The sequence below is a fragment of the Malurus melanocephalus genome, unplaced genomic scaffold, assembly GCF_030028575.1.
Source record: "Malurus melanocephalus ecotype Western Australia unplaced genomic scaffold, MMel_1.1 scaffold_44, whole genome shotgun sequence".
NCBI lineage: Eukaryota > Metazoa > Chordata > Aves > Passeriformes > Maluridae > Malurus > Malurus melanocephalus.
The window spans coordinates 3,138,183-3,155,635 of record NW_026623276.1 but is presented as its reverse complement, the minus strand read 5'-3'; the positions used below and the strand labels follow the sequence as shown (position 1 = coordinate 3,155,635).

The window sequence follows — 17,453 nt, the reverse complement described above, 5'->3', positions numbered from 1 at the left end:
CGGCAGGGGCCCGGCGGCGGGACTGCCGGGGCTGGCGGCGGTGGCGGCCGCCGCCATTGTCGGCCGGCTCCCCCTTCCTCGCCGCTGGCCGGGCGCTGCCTCTCGCTGCCGGCCCGTCAGGCGGGCGGGCGGCGGGGCATGGGCGCCGCGGTGCCTCTGGGGTGCATGGGGGTGGCGGGGGGTGCGCTCCGCCCGGCCGCGCCGCGCTGCCCGGAGCTCCCGCTGCCCGCCCGCTCCGTATTTATAGGTGCAGCAGCCGCGCCGCCGAGCGCCCTGTGCAATAACACGGCAATCACGTGTGGGAAACGGGGCGCTGGAGGAAAACAAAAGCCCGGCCAGCAGCCCGGAGGAGGAGGGAGAAGGGTGGGTCTCAGCGAGCTCCCTCCTTTCAACCTCTCTCTCTTTTTTTTCCCTTTCACCCCCTTCCCTCCTCCTCCTCCTCCTCCTCCTCCTCTTTTTCCCTTCCTGGATGCGTGGGGGCGGGCGGGAGCCGGGGAAGGTGGAGTCTGTGCCCGTAGTACAAGGCACATGGCACTCGGAGCCCCGCACAGACCGCGCCGGACGCAGGGTTGCGGCTCGGTCCGGCCCGTCTGCGGCACCGGGAGCAGCCCTGGCAGCGGCACCGGGATGCAGATGTGCCGTGCCGTGCCGTGCCGTGCCGTGCCKTGCYGTGCCGTGCCAAGCGACCCGGCGCTGCCCGCTGGTGTTCCCGGCTGGGGGTTGGTGCCCGGGACAGGCGCTGACGGTGCCCGACGGGCCCGGAGGAGAGTCGGGGACGGGATTCAGCTCCCCGGGATGCGCTTGGATGCCGACGGTGCGTTCCGCGGTGCAAAGCCTGGGCTATCCCGGCCCCTACTGCCCCTGCTGCAATCCGAGGCGAGTGCCTCTGTGTGTACAAGTAACATCTCATGGGTTCCCCCAACCATTGAAGCAACCTCTTCCCCAGCCTTTCCCTCAACTCCCTTCCCAACCCTTCCCTCTCCCCTGCACCAGAGAAAGCACATTTATTTTGTCCTTTCCCAAATAGCCCAATGTCTCTATTCGTGTCGTCCCCAAAGTGATGGCTATTCAGAAGCTGACTACAGGTCTGCGCTCTGCCTCCTTCTGCAGCTGTGGCTTGGGAAGGTGGGAGGCCAGTCCCACGTCAGCACAAAGCTCCTTAATTTGTTCATTACTTTATTGTGATCAACTCAACTGTGCTACAAGTGTGCTTGTCCCGTGATGATAATTTCATCAACGGCTTATGTAAGTGTTGGATAACAGATACATACAAACAGCAGAACATATGGTTGTCGCAAGATAGCAATGTGCACTTTCTTCGAAAAGCATTACAATGGCTTGTATTGCATTCCAGTTATAGTTGGTGGATGATTCACAAGCCGTCCCAAACTGTCACAAAATATTGTAATGTCCCCCGCATTTTTTTCGGATGTTGCTATTTTTTTTTTTTAAAAAGATTGATCAAAAAGGAGAACCTAATCCTATTGTTGGATGAAGCTGTGGACCCAGGTATGTGTTCCTCTCAGAAATGATCTTTTGAGCATTCAGAGATTTTAGAATTGAGCTCTGTGACTTGGATTTATTTCTGAACCTTTGGCCTCTACTAATATTTAGTACCACAACCCCCAAATTTAGTAGCCAAGTCTCTGGCATGTGCTACTTTTGTGGTAAGGACACTGCACAGGCAATGTCCTGAGCAGGAAGCAGTGAGGAAGGGAAGGGAAAATGATGGGGAAAAGAAATATTTTTCAGATCACACCTTCTTAGAGAGGTAAGTACTATTTTGAGAAAGACATTCTCATTTCATACTGCTCTCTTGAGGTTTACACTGATTTTGTCTTTCTTATCAGAGGACACTTCCGTGCCTGTCTCTGTGGCATGTCAAGGATGGATCATTTGGATGGAGAGTGAGTAGGCCAGAGTGTTAAGCTCTCCTCCCCAGAGAAAAGCCTAACTGATATGTCCCATCTGTGGTAAGGATCCTCTGTACCCCTGTGGTTACAAAGTGGTTCCTTCAAATTTCTGTTTTGGAGAGGAAGGTTGAGGAATTTCAGACCTGCAAAACAATTTTTACAGTCTCTGCTATCAGGAACGCTTGTGTGAATGGTTGAGCCTACAAACCTCCTTGCATCAAAATTAGAGTCAGGATAGAATGTAGGTTTTTCCTGGCCCAGCTCATCCAGCTGAGCTTACTTTGTCACTTTGCAAAGTGCTTGTCTGTGCTCACCAGCCTAAACACTCCCATGGATCCAGAGAAATGCTCATGGTCTAATATGAGCAGGCCACCTCTGGGGGTGCTGCCTGTGTACAGAATGTCTTTTCCAAAAACCTCACTGAAGGCTGATTAAAACATCCCTTCTACTGCAAGTGAAAATAAACCCATTTGAGAAAGCCACATACGAGAAGAAAATTACTTTTTCAGCCTGAAGTGAAGCTATTTTTGATAACGAGTGGGGTACCACAGTACAAAGATAATTGGCACATTAGAAATACCAGGTTCTCTAGACCTATTTATACATTTAGTAGGAAATTTAAATTAATGTGCACAACATAATATGAAATTTATTTGCAGTTACTTACATCCTCTTGATCTGTGCTTAGCAAATCTTTAGGTGACTGCATGTGGTATAGAAGTCCTGTGTGGTGGAGGATATGTGAAAAYGTTAAACAAATTGATTTGGCTGGTTGAAACTTTTTCGTTTGATGGAGAAGCAGTGGTTGACTAGAGGAAATAGCAAAGTTGAAAGGAAAACCAAAAAGGCATATTCTGGAAGCKTGCTTTCTGTGACTGTTTTTTCAATCATTTCCTTCTCCAAATTCTCTTCTAACCAACAAGCTCTACTGAAGTGCAAGCAAATGTTTTCATTTCAGAAGTCACAGGCTTATGTAARCAGTTGGATGACAAGTGGTAATGGGAGTGATGGAGCATGATGGCTTTTTCACCCAGTGCACCAAGACCTGCACGAGAGACTCATCGGTTGTAGGTGTTCAGAGGCAGAAWGGAATTTGGGGGCCCTGTTAACACAGGTRATRGAGACACTTCCYTTATRGATATTGAGGAGGGTGGGGGGATTTTGGACAAAAACAAAAGCTCAGCAGTTTACCAGTCTGAGGGTGGGATTGGAGAAACAGTGCCTCTATATACCTGCCCTCAGTGGAAAGTTAACACAAGTATGGAATACTCATGTTGTCTTTAGTTTGGTTTAACTGGTGTGAGTGCAGTCCTGCTGCAAGGCRTGTGGCCAGCAGGATGTGAAGAGCCAGCCCAAAAGGCCACCGACCTTGAACTAAAGTTSGGGTCCTGAGTGGTTTGTCAAGCCAAGCTTAAAAATATCTTAGCAGGTAAATTAAAAACTTTATCCAGAATTTGAGTTATAGGTGAGATTTGTGTTCTACTGAGAGTTAACTCYGTGGGAATAACCGGTCCTGAGTCACCAGCATGAGTCACCAGGCTAGTTCTTGAGTGGCCTCAGCACAGTACTTGCCTGCTTTGGTGACAAAAACAAGTTTCTTATTGTCACTGGTACTTGTCAGAGCTGCAGGACTGAGGCAGCTAGGGGAAGAAAAAGTAAATGTAATTGTTTCTTGTAATTTTGACAGTCTTGTTTTCTGACTGTCAGGCTCCGTCAGGTAATGCTGTTATGCAAAGCTCAGCAAAGATAYCTGGAGATAACACTTCTGTGCTCCTGTAGGTGAGAACAGAGATCATTATTACCAGTGGTCTTGGATATCACTATCAGATCCCCACAGCCAKGCAGCATTCCCATAGCCTGCAAGTACCCTAATCTTGYTGTGCAAGACTTTGGAGAAACAATTCAAATCCAATCTTTATAAACACTTTTTTTTTTCCTTTACCTTGAGAAGAGAATTAACTTCAAAGGGGAAAAGCAGTTGTAATATTGGAGAAATATTTGGAATATGAATTTAATAATCTGTTTCGGAGTGCCTGGCAGAAAAAAGTTGGGGGAGTTTGAAAAAATTCACTGTGGGCCGTAGTTAAGAATGGAAATTGGATAAAAACAGTACAAATTCTTTACAAAAGACTAATACTGCATCTGGATAGCAAGACCTATTTTAGTGCCAGGCCCAAACCTTCAGTCTGTTGTAAATTTAGCCTGATTCTCAGAAATGCTAAGTGCTTGTGCTTCTCACTGGTGATTTTTCAAGAGTCTTCATGTTTTGCTTGTTACAGGTCACCTTTGCTAACAGAAATGTTGAAGTTTGACACTAAGAAGAGTGCTGCCTTCTTGGAAAAGCAGTGTTCCTTGGACACGATTGGTCCACACTTGCCTGTTTGTGAAGAACCTAATTTTGCTTACATTGTTCCTGGGTCGGTGCCAACATTGCCAAGTTAACAGGAAACCAAATTGAAATACGGTAGTGGGCAAGTGGGAGAAATCACTGAACATCATGGTTGGAGTGGTGTGTGTGACTGTAGGGCAGGACACACAGAAGCAGGTACCCTCAGCAAAGATGAAATGGTGTCTCTGCAGATCAGCTGAAGTGCAGTGGTCAGGGCACCCAWCCTGCCAATTATTTTGGATGTCAGAGGTGCAACATGTGTGGYGTTTGTGTTGAAGAATTCCTGAGATTATCAGTTAGCTGCTAGTGCACACACAGGTGGTAGTGCCAATTTGATAGTTGTTTGTCTCTTGAAGAATTTAGGGCAATCTAAGTCAAAACTGGTCTCTGTATCATTACTCCAACTTATTACACTTTCATTAAGAACACTTAGTATTTTCCATTGCTAGATTCATGCTAGATTCAATTCAGGCCAAGCATTTCTTGGGAAACTGGTCAAAATGGTTATGCAAGCTCCAAGGCCAAGACCAAGAAAAACACGTCACTTCACTCACATTAGAAATTTTTATGGCCTCTCCTTTGAAATACCTGAGCATCCCCACAGTGAGATAGGAATTAAGGAGGTGGGCTTCTGTCTTTGAGATGGGGCTGGGGAATGGGGAGGGGGTGTCCTTCCTGTCAAAATCCACCCAGCTTTGTCCAATTTTAAGCCTTTTGAATCATAGCTCACATTTGCTAGCTAGGGACTTGTTTCTGCCTGGCAGCTAAAACTGCCAGTGCCTGTGAGGATGCATCTTCATGGAGTGAACTTCAGGCTTCTGCCTTTGCTGAAGGGCCTGAGCACAGAACTACGGGAGCACCGAGAGGAATGTTCCCAGCTGCTCTGGGGCACGCTGGAGGTGGYTGCTGGACCATGGGTGCAGAGTGGACAAACGGAGTGGAGGAAGGATCAGGCTGTTTGTGTGTGGAGAGGGAAGGAGCTGCAGGAGCAAAAAATACCATCYTCGGGTTGGATACATATACACTGCGGGGGCGGGGGGGCTGAAGGCTTGCACCTTGAATTCCTCCTCACTTTTCTCTTGCATCCTTGAATTTTTAAATTTTCTCATTCAACTTAAGCTGGCTTTGAGCTTTTTTATGTTGTTGCTGCTGTTGTTTTTTCACTCTAAATTCTACTGGATCCCTTAAAGGCCCACACTAAACCGGGAGCTCCATTTTACTGGCTGMTGCTAAATGCTCTCCCATGCCTCAGTGAGCTTGCAGGATAACTAGACAAAACAAGGAAGGTGGCCATGTCAGAACTGTAACTGGAATGTGGCTGTTGCTGGCTCCTACTGGCTCCTACTGGAGTGATTAAAYGGGAACAGGGCCACATAGCTCCTCCCTCCCTTGAAAAACAAAAACTGTGGGCACTTGTACAGAAAACAATCCCTGTTTCTGTTTGTCCTTGTCTTGCTGCAGTTTTCTTCTTTGAAATCAGAGTTTGGTTTTAGTTTTTTTTCGGTGTCATAATAAATTAACATAGGCATCAGGTTGAAAATGGAGTCATCTTTATTGAAACAGGGAATGGGCAAATATCCTGTCTGCTTGGAACTCACCTTAGGCAGTGGTGTAAATAAAAATCACTTTTAACTGCAGTAGAACAGAAGGACTGGTTGCTAAGAAGAGCTGTTTTAAGGTTTCTATTAAGTGACAGCTGTGATTTATCCTGTTCTTTACCATTCTGAGGCAATTTGGAATCAAGTACAGAATCACTGGACATAAAGATTTCAGAGGGAAGCCTGGAAGAACATCAATCTTTGTCACAATGTCTGTTAATTTTTAATTACCTCGGGATAATTTTAAATCAGGCTGCAGGTTTCTGAAACATTCATGTTGGCAAGTCCTTCACTTTGCTGGCTGCTCAGGGTAAGAAAACCCTCCAGTTCACAGGACAGTCAGACCAAGGAGCTGGATGAACAGGAAAACACTGTTGACACCTTCTCAGACACGGTCTTCAGTGAGTAAAAACACTAAATAAATAGAATCTAAAGTTCCCAGAGGGACATGCTGGTGGAGTGTTTCAGAGACTCTCCTACAAGTTCAGCTTGACTGGAAATGTTTAACATCCAAGAAAAAGGAAAAAAAAATATTCAAAGGATTTTTTTTTCTCCTCTTGAAAGTATTCAAGAAGTGTGACTCTAAAGGGAGTGCAGGAAGAAAATGGAAAATTTCTGATGGCAAAACTTCTGGGCTTTTGTGTTCAGCTTTGTGKCATTTTCTGGTCTGCAGGCAACATGATATCCCATAAGCACCACACTTGGTTCATTTCAAAATTTCAGGGAGTGTTTCAGAGTCATTTTAACTTTGGAACCTCCGTGGGTAGTGGTCATTGCAGGCTGGTGTGCAAAGCTTGCAACCAGAGGGGAGAAATAAAACCTGTACCTTCATCTTTGTGGTCTGTCACCTTGGGCCACCTGGATGGGAGTCCGAAGGGTCTGCAGCCACTGTGCCATACCCCTAGGATAGGGCACAGATCCTGCCTGGATCCCCTGTGCAATATTCCCAGCTAAATATTTGCCACTGGCAAATTTCCAACATGATAAAACCCAGCCAGGTCAGCTCTGTCTCTGTTCCACAGCGGTCAGAAAAGCTGGCACAAGTGACTGGGCTCCTGAGAAGGAAGGTGAAATGGCAGTGACTTTGGGGGCAGGGGAATATGGGGGCTGGGTGGGAGGAGGATGATGGCAGCTTCTCTCTCCCCAGACTTCTGAGCTGCCAAAGGCTGTGCACCTCTGATCTGGCGTGTGCACAGATGCCATTCTCATCACAGCTAGGTCAAGTTCCAGGCTTCTCATCACAGACTACAGAGGTGTTTCATGGCTCCCTGCAGCCCTGGGCCATGGCTGTGGTGCTCATATGGGGCTGCTGTGTTCACTTCCCAAATCCTCCTGTTTGCCTTCATGGTGCAAGTSGAGGGAGTCCAGCCAYTCTCTCGAGGAACAGCAARTTTAACTCCAGAGGARTGGCCCAAGGTGCCCCAGGTCCATGGTGGAGTCTGCCAGGACAGGGGGGCTGCCTGTGGAGTGGGGATGTCTTCCTGCCATTGCAGAGGAAAACAGCAGCTCAATCCTACCCCAAATAACCACAACTTGCCACATACATGTTTTACATAGTTTGATAGCAATTAAAGCTGCTAAAAATTGRTCTAAACAGGAGACATTTGTGCTCTGAATGTTTTGGCAGGAAAGTTTTGTAAGCAACAAATGGAAATTACATAAATAAAAAGGCAATCTCCTGGCAAGACAGATCCAAATTCCTTTGCTTTCTCTGTTCAAATTGAATAGCACCTTGGTGTAATAGTTTTCATGTTGAGATCAGTGAGGCTGTTAAATAAATGAGGCATTCAAATGCAGAAGAAATTAAGGGAAAAGAGAGGTGGCATTCAACTTGAAAAACTAAAATTCAAGCTTCCTTGAGACCCAAGGAAAGGGTAAATCTATTAAGATGTGAAGAAAAAAAGAGCTGGAAAGAGTCTGTCAGGTCCATCCTAAAACTTACAACAAAATAAAACTTATTTAGGGGCCAGAAAGGAAACGAAAAGAAATAGCAATGTAGCAGGAGGGTAYAGCTCTCCTAGCATGGCATTTGGTACATACTTGGTGCATCTGCAGGTGGCTCTGTTRGGATGTTTGACACACTGGTAATTCCTTCTTCCAAAGTAAAAATGAATTATTTACTTCTAATTTACCACAATATCTTGGAGATCGCCGTTTTTTGGGCCAGTCCCTCAGGAAAAAGAAAATGAAAAGGGTATAGTTCAGATACACACCAAAGAGAATTAACAAGATTTTGGTTCTCCATGTGTGTGTTTTGGCATGTGTATATATATATATATATATATATGTATGTATATACATATTTCATTTTTCCCTGTGAGCATGTAATTCCAAATAGATAAAATAGGACATAATACATGCTCTCAAACTAGAGCGGTAGAAGGAATACATAGCAGAATTATTCTGCTGGCTGATTTTGGAAATATTTTAGCTGTCTCCATGTGGCCAGTGTGACCGTGTTCCTATGGGAACAAGCTCCCTCAAAGCAAGAGGGCTCTGTAGCAAGAGTACATGAATCCTGGCTAAAACCTTTGGGTTTAGCACAAAATTAAATATTCTGTAAATAAGAAGTATTCTGCAATATTGTGATTAAATTCACTCATTTTCAAAACCAATTGAAATAGTTCTTTTCTACTCTGCCAATGAGAAGAAATGCAATCAGTCATAATCAAACCATTATTAGGACTAATTAGGAAATCCTAGGTAGTAAAAGCTTGTTTGCACCCTCCGTGCAACCACAGTGTTACTTCTCGAAGCTGCAGCCTAGTGATGATCCCTTTTGAAAAGCACCATACTGCAGGAGTAATCCCATGGGCTTTAATGGAASTACTGCTTGATTAAAGTACTATTCTGTGTGAGGGAACACATTGGAGTCTGGCTTAGTGTTAATGTTTGCCTTAAATGCAGATCTCCTGTGTTGTATATTGTCTTTTCTGTTGTCTTAATGTTGACTTGCAGCAGGAAAAACACTTAYAGGAGAAAACGCTGGAACTTGTCTTAAATATGATTAACACGTCATGTGTAGGKTGAGCAKCTGGCTCATGGGTTGAGTGCAAAGGGTTACRATGAATGAGGTGACATCAGTCTGGGCAATCAAGGGCAAGTGCTGGATTTTGCATTTGGGGCTGGACAGCCCTGGATATTTGTACAGACAGGAATGAAACTCTACAGAGTGGCACTGCAGAAAGGGACATGAAGGTCCTGGTGATGGCAAGTTGAATATGAGGCAGCCAGGAGGGCCAGCTGTGTCCTGGGGTGCATYGGGCACAGCATCACCAGCYGGGCAARGGAGGGGATTGTCCTGCTCTGCTGTGCTCTGGGATGGCCTCATCTCAAACCCTGTGTGGGCACCACAGYATATGAAAGGTACAAAGCCATTAGAGAGCATCCAAAGGAGGCTCCAAGGKGAAGGACCTAGAGGGGAAACTGTAYGAGGAGTGGCTGAGGTTTCTTGGCCTGTTCAGCCTGGAGAAGAGRRGACTRAGGGGAGACCTCATAGCAGTCTACAGCTTCCTCAKGAGGGAAAAYTGGGGGGCAGGTGCAGACCTCTACTGTCTGGTGACCAGGATCCAAGGKAATRRCAYGAAGCTGTGTCAGGAGAGGTTTARGTTAGACATTATAAAAAGGTTCTTCACCCAGAGGTTGGGACRGGCTCCCCAGGGAAGTGGTCACAGCACCCAAATTGACATAGTTCAGGGAGCATTTGGACAATATCTCAGACACATTGTGTGATTCTTGAGGTGTCCTGTGCGGGGCCAGGACTTGCACTTCAATGATCCTGTGGGTCCCTTCCAACTTGGGATATTCTATAATTCTGTGATTCTATGATGTGACTTGAAAAGAAGGGATTCTGGGGAAGAAAAGCATTTATCTGACCATTTGGTCAGAGACCAGAGCAATTGCTGCAGCTAGCTGAATACTAATTTGAATCTTTATTCTGAGTGTTCATTCCCTGGTCTGAAACTGATCAAATGTATCTGTGCTTTACTTTTGACTCCAAGCCACTAAAATTGCCAGCAAAGTAGTCATTACRTCTGTAAGTGATATGAAGGAGACAGAACTTCTCCTGCAGTTCTTTGCCAGCAGGCAATGAATGAATGGACTGGAAGCTAGAGGGAGGCTGGAACTCAGATTTCAGAGCAAGATTTTAATTTGGGAGAAATACACAGTTAAATGCAGTCAGAGGTGCTGTACATCAAGAATAGAGCTGTAAATGAAACCCCAAGTGTGGTTTCATTATTTGCCATCTGGTACTATGAGTGGAGAAATACCAGTTTTCTAATGGAAGAAATGAAGCAAGGATGTCAGAGTTGTGTTTTCATGGTCTTATCTCTCCAGTTACTGCTCAAACATCTTTTCTAGCTCTATTCTTGGTCCTGGTTTATCTGTATCTTGTCTCTGCTGACATAGTCCTGGTTTCCCTCACTGTTGCTCTTATATCAATACAACTTCTCCTGCACCTCATTTGAGGTTCTGAGGTGCCAGGGTGAGACATCAGCATGCTACAGGCATGGGGACCATTTTTGATTGCCAKGTCACCCTTAGGGAAGATAGTGAGGATGCCGTAAGTAGAAAATCCTAAAGGTGCCTAAGAAACCTTTATGTTTAAGGCACCAGTAAAAAACTCCAAGAAAAGGTTTTGGTCATGATGTGGTAGGATTGACACTTGTTGAGAAACTTGAAACRCAGTTCAGGAGCTGTCTTCACTGATTTATGTGGTACTGGTGTTTTGGGTCACCTCAACAGCTCACARGGGGCCATGAGGTGCCACCTCCCTGTACAGTTTCATCTGAGTGATTGTTTATTTTGGAGGGTATAAGGATGTTTATGAGAAAAAATGTGAAGAGGAACAGGCTATAGAGAAATGTTTAAAAATGGCATAACTTCACTCAGTGTTGAAATTCCTCTTTCTAGTATCAAGAATGTCCTGGTTTAAATTTCGTGCTACTCAAACAGTAATGACATGTTGTCACCTCTCCCTATGTTTGTTCTTAAGAATGTATAGAAATTTTAAACTGTCTGACACCTACACAGCACTTCAGTGGACCAAATACAATACCTGATACTATCTAATGAAGCATACTCTGCCCTTGGAAAAAAATAATTTACAATTTCTGTCTTCAGAATAGCTCTTACAGCTCACAGGAGAGCCACACAGTGAAAACATGGGTGTGTCARTCCATTTTAGGCTCGATAAGAACTGCATTTGTTTGAACAGCCATCTGCTGGTCTTGAGCCTTTAGTATTTGCTTACCAAGCAGAACAAGACAGATGAGGGATGTGTTGTTTTTATTGCTCTGTACAAAGCCTACCTGGACTTTGGAGAGAAGAAGAAGGATGGCCCATAAAGGTAAGAGGAAGACAAATGTATATAGGGAATTGGTCCCAAAACTCAAATGCTCAAAATCAGCTTGCAATTKTTTCTGAAGTGGACATTTCTAAAGGGCATCAAGCCAAGTAATTTTAGGCCAAATGTGTGACTATTTAAGGAAATACATTACTGAGCATTGAGTGACTCCATGAAACATCATTTTAATTGTGCCCGAGTCTGTGCAGTTTTGCCCCAGTTCAGAGCCAGAGAACCAGTGAGACAGGACACTGTAGTGCTCAGTGCCAAAGAGTGAGAGCCAAAGCTCTGAGGGTAACAAATCACATTCATGGACGATCCTTCGTTTCCTGCTCCCCTTTGGATATTCCCTTACAAGTGTTACAAATACGAATTCAATAGCCTCGTGTGGGTGAAACCTAGAAAGAGCAAATCCCCGTGTGAAACCTGCCAGCCCATTTGCAGGATAAACCCTGTTTTGTGCCAGGGTGCCCCGCTCTGAATAGGGAGTTTCCTCCCCGCTGACAGCACCAATGTGGATCATCCACATTGCCCTGAGGGTGTTTAGAGAGGGAAGGAGGTGCACAGGTGAAAAAAAATGGCTTGCAAGAGAAACAGGACATGGTCCCTGACCTGAGCATTACTCCCCGCTCAGTCCCTGCCCTCCTGCAGCATCTCCTCTGGCAGCAGAGTGGCACTGCGTGCACAGCACAAAGCGATCCTTAACACAGTGTGACCAACTCACGGCTTTTTACTTTTGTGTTAGCTGCATGAGGAAGAAAGCACAGCCATCGGATCCAGGACGTGGCAACGTTTTGTCCCGTGCTGGAGTATGGGAGCTTCATCGGGACAGACTGGCAGAGGAACATAATCTCTGCCCTCTCACTCTTCCTGGTCAGGGCCGATGGAGCTGTTTTTTTTTTCCAGTGAATCTACAGCTAGGATATTAAAACAAACTTATCCCTAAAAGCTTCTGCCTTGAAGCAGCCACCCTGTATTTGTCTTGATTCTATAACTCTGTGCTGTTCATGGGGGCTCTTCTCTCCTAGGCTATTCCCTGTGCAGCTGAAATTAACCCCCATGCAGTCTTGRAGAGCACTGAGATTCCACTTTAGTCACACAAAGACATGGTTTTAAGAACTTACAGGTATCCTGCCTCTGTGATAGTCATCTGAATGCCACCCATCAGGTATATCACAACCTGAAGCGGTGTTGTGCTGTGCCTCACAARTATTTTGCCATTAAGTCACTAGGCAAGAGAGTTGGGTTTTGTCTGTTTTTGTTTTGCTTTKTTTGTGTTTTAATCATCATTATTTGCACCCAAATTCTAAAGTCCATGGTTAGGGCACCTACGGTCAAATTTCCTTTAACTCTTGCTGAGGGAAGAAAATTGAGTCATGATCTTATGATCTGAATATAAGCAAACAATCTGTTGTGACAAACTCACAGGGGGATAAAAAAAATATGATGATTCAAGGCAACAATATCCTCGACCTGAGATCATCATTTTCACAAAGGCAGGGGGTAACAGCTGCCTGTTCATCAGAGGATTATATCTTCCTGCTGTTACTGCTGTGACCCCAAATAAAACCTCTAATGCCAGCACAGCAGCATGGCTAGAGAATACAGTGATGGCAGGAATAAATCCCTCCCTTCTGCTTTGGGGAGGTTTCTGGGGACAGTGTTGTCTTTCTGAAGCCTTAGCTGAATTATTTTTCCTGTTAGTTCCAGAACTTGGAGATTCAAATAATCTCCCTCCTACCACAGATCCCTTCCTAAAATCATAAGTGAGTTGGTTCCTGTCCTGCTGAAAATGTAACTGAAGGCAATATACAAATGTAATGTTTAATTCCAAGATTTTCCTGTATTTTGATTAAAAACCTCCTGGATTCTAAAGCTTAGGTTGTGCTAGATATAAAAACACATGTTCATCCAAGAGCACAACATGAATGAATACGAGCATTAAATTCTGCTGACCATTSACTTGAAATTTTTTCCGCTGCATGTGATTCCAGGACAAATATTGATTGAATAACCTCTGTGTGTGTGTGAAGTGTAGTCTAACACCCAGAGCGACCTTTCTCTTCCGTGTCTAATCACCAGCGATAGCTGTAAGCTTCCTTTTGTATCAAAAATCTTGTTTCATAACCCAGCTCCCCCGCTCTTTGGAACCTGAGTTTCTCCRTTTGTTTGTTCAGCCAGTTGAGGTCTGCTGGGATATTTCTCTGTTTGATTTGCTTGTTAGCTTTGTTGCTGGCTGAAATGGCCTGGGGATGGTTTGTTCAAGGCTTTTGTTTTCTTTTCTGGAAGAGTTGGTGGAGGGTTTTGTTCTCCACAAGTCAAGCAGCATTGCTGCACGTGAGGTTTGCCTCGCTGCCTGCTGCACACCCACTCGGGCAGGTGGCACCGTGTCCGTGCACACGCGTGGGCTCCCAGCATCAGCCTGGCCTCTGAGGGGGTTATCCAACAGCCCTTCCTTTTTATTCATAAAAGCACCAGCTGATGTTTGGACAGGCTGATTTCTTGGGCCACAGCACCTTTCCTTACAGAGGGGCTGAACCCCAGAGAAGAGAGAGAGAAGCGAGCTCAGGGCTGGTGTTTCCTGGAMCCAGTTTAACCAAAGCTGGGGAAAAACAAGGTACAGCAGAACAGAGGGGTTTCAATGAGATACCTGCTTGCTCTCTCTCTCTCTCTCTTTCTCTTAGAGATGCTCCTTATTACAGGGAAAGCAGACAGATATGATAATTGTCCTTACAATCACTTTTCACATACACAGAGTGCAGTGTGTAAGGTCTTCAGAGAACACATAGCTCCCCTGAAGACTTCTCATGGGAAACTTTTGGAAGCACTGGGGCCCCCACTCATACTTCACCATGTCTTCAGCCTCATGAGCTGTGGTGGTGGTAACTGTAGACTGGATTTAGTTGTCTTTCATTCGTGCTATCACCAAAATTAATATAGTTCAGGCCTCCAGTTCCCAMCAGGAATGCCTGCATTTCTCTTGCACACATTGCTCCCTTCCAGCCTAAGAAACAGTATTATTTATTCTCATGTTAACTAAAAATACTCATATTGGTTTCTCCTGAGATTATGATTCTTACTTCTMTATATAAATATATATAAATAAACATGGACTAAATTATATCAATAAATATATACATCTATATATGTAGACACACATGTATTCCTTCCCTTCCCTTTCCTTCTCACAGTCTGAGTAATCCCAATGAGAGGACAGTAACTTTTCCATCACAAATGCTTTTCCTGTGACTGTTTTTGTTTTCTAAGCCTGCCACATGAAATTAGACATAATATTTTCTTTTTGGTTGTCTGTAAATAAATAGACATTTGACTTCCAGAATGTGTTCCTAGAGCAAATCAAGTTGTTCTAGCATTACTCCCTTTCTAAAAAATACTTACAATTTACATGCAAATAASCCCCTAATTTAAAAGTATTGTGATGATGACCTGAAATTTCTGTTACATGGTGGTTAGTTAAAACAGTTTCAGATTTGGTATTTGCTCCATTAGTTATTCATAACTCAAACAAATACAGTCCCAGCTTTTTGTTATATTCTCTTAGAGATCAAAACCAAATCTTAGCCTTTACAGATCCAAGTTTCTGTCGAGCCACGCMCATGCTGAAACAAGGAGATGAAGGGCTGTAGGACACACTTTTCCTCCCCTTCCTATCCTAATACAGCTGGTAAGGTCTGGTGGACAGATTTCAGCTGCCAGCAGGGGTTCTCTGGGGATTGCATCCTCCTCCTCCTCTTCTGCTTAATGGCAGATATATATAAAGTCTATACTTTAAACATCAGCTCAGCTGGTAGAAAGCAGCAGTGCCCCAAGCTGGTGCTGTGATTRGCAGGGAGAAAAGTACCTCTCTACGAGTGAACATTGTGCCTCCTGAGATCCTCCTGGACCTCCAAGTGGGTCATAAGTCATTGTGACACTGTCAGCTTCTGCTGGCTGGCCTGCTCCCTTTCCTTGGCTTCAAGTTGCTGCTGGGCTACAGCTCATCCCCCCTGCTTGAGGGACCTAAAGTCYCCTTAGGAGGGACTTCACATCACCTGAGATTTGGATTTTTCCTACTGTGAGCAAAGCTGAGTCAGASCCACAGCACAGAGGCAATCTGAAAGGAAAGTATGGAAATATTTCCTTTAATGCACAGCAGAAGGATCTTGCTATTGACTTGAAGCTTTAGCTCACTTCAAGCTGGAGCATTTGTCAGGATGGCAGGATGCTCCTGAACCTTGGTGCCAGGGCATATGAGATGGCACTGTCTCATGGAGACCTCTTGTTCACTTCCACTGGAATATCTGCTTATTKCACATGGGAATAAGCCTCCCTCCTCCATGGAGGGTGAGAGCAAACTGTATATTCAGATGATGGTCCAGACCTCTGAACTTCAGGAAGCTGGAATGCTGTGCTACAGGAAGAACAGCTTGCTATACTTTACCTGTGCCTTTTTCTAGACTCTTTCTTTAAGTCACAGCAGTGCTTTAGCGGAGCTGCTCTTCCTACTGCTATCTTTAAACATATGGACCCAACCTTGAAGCTGCCTTCCATTCTTAAAATTTCAACCCAGGTGAAACAGGAGGTTTGTCAGGGTCTCTCTGTGAGTGAGGARGACAGTCCCTGCAGCATGCATGGATGCTCAGTGCACTGACGTGGAACAGATCGTGCCAGACCATTTTGCATTTGGGTCACTGTATTGACCGCTTGTTTTGACCTGCATGATTCATTGTCCATCTCCCTGGAACATGTTTTAGAAATCCCTGCTCCAGAAATATTTACCTGCTGAAGAAGCAGACTGAATATTAGGTGGAAGTTAGAGAGATCCTTGTTCTTTTCCTTAGGGCATGCATGGCCAGAGGTTGTGGTGTGTTGGCCCTGGCTGGATGCCAAGTGCTCAACAAAGATGGTCTTCACCCCTCTCCTCAGCTGGACAGGGGAGATAAAATGTCACAAAATATATGGAAAAGCTCAYGGTTCAAAATAAGGACARGGAGAGATCACACMCCAACTAYTATCACRGACAMAACAGACTTAATCCAGGAAATTAATTTATTACTGATCAAGTCACAGCGAGACAATGAGAAATCAAATCCAGTTCTTATAACACCTTCCTCCCATCCCTCTTTTCTTCCTAGGCTTAACTTCACTCCCAATTTATCTCCCACTTTCCCCAAGTGGCACAGGAGGATGGAGAAGGGGTTCTGTGGTTAGTTCATCACACRTTGCCTGTGCTGCTTCTTCCAAGGCATCTCCTTGGGAGCTACAAGCGCCCATCTGCTGCATCACAGCACCTTCCTCCCCTCCCTCCCCTGCCTCTTGTGACTCACTCACCCCATGTTCATGGCTGCTCTGCTGTCTCAGAGAAATAAACTAACAAGAGGGAACTGCTTATCTAAACATGGGGAGAGATGAGGGCCCACAGGTCTTTCTCCTTCCCCAGTCTCAGGGAAAAGAGTTCAGGCAAGGTAGAAATGCTTTGGTTTTAGRGAGGAGATAGGGGATACAGGCACAAGCCAGGGAGATGGGTATCTTGTGAAAAAGAGGGACCAGTCTGAAGTGTGCAAAGTGCTGCAGAATGGGACAAAAGACTTGCAGGAAAAATCATGTGTGGTTTGGGGCTCTGGCAGTATTGTTCTGGGCTCCATGTTATTCCGGGCAGCTGGTGCATTATCCACAGTTTATGTATTATGACTTTTAAATTACTATGCTCCTCCAAGTTTTAATCTTTTTCTCATCATGAATCTGTTGGGTGGAATTAAATCCTAACTCACATCCATCTGGGAGCTGAAAATGTCAGTGGGGGCTGAAAAGTGATGTCTGCTGAGGGACCATCATGTTGAGATGTGCTCCACTCTCCTGCTGGTACAGTTGGTGGGGGCAGACAATGTTCCTGTTCTGTTTTAGCATGGTCATACCTGCCTGTGGAGGGTGAATGTCAGAACAGTGTGATGCAGACAGGGACAGATGCTGTCCCCATCCAGCAGGCAGGACACTGAGTGAGCTTTCTGCCTGTCCAAACACCTGCAGAAATCCAGCTCCAACAGAAGCAAACATGAGATGACAATGCAAAGAAAAAGAGAAGGCCAAATGATGTTGTATGCTCAACCTGTAAACATCATCAGGTAAACCCAAGCTTGCCCTTAAGGACACTTCAAAAACAACCCTATGGAACTGACATATTTATTGCTTCCTTTTTTTGTTGTTCT

General features: G+C 45.1%; 1 protein-coding gene across 1 annotated transcript; it reads left to right on the top strand.

Moving 5' to 3' along the window:
• The first annotated feature begins 16 nt into the window (after nucleotides 1-16).
• Nucleotides 17-5,141, top strand: LOC130572912 (uncharacterized). Its single transcript, XM_057364939.1, has 2 exons — nucleotides 17-3,027; nucleotides 4,193-5,141. Exon 1 carries the CDS (start codon nucleotides 139-141, stop codon nucleotides 1,183-1,185), a length of 1,047 nt encoding a protein of 348 aa, XP_057220922.1. The 5' UTR covers nucleotides 17-138; the 3' UTR covers nucleotides 1,186-3,027; nucleotides 4,193-5,141.
• Nucleotides 5,142-17,453: the final 12,312 nt, after the last annotated feature.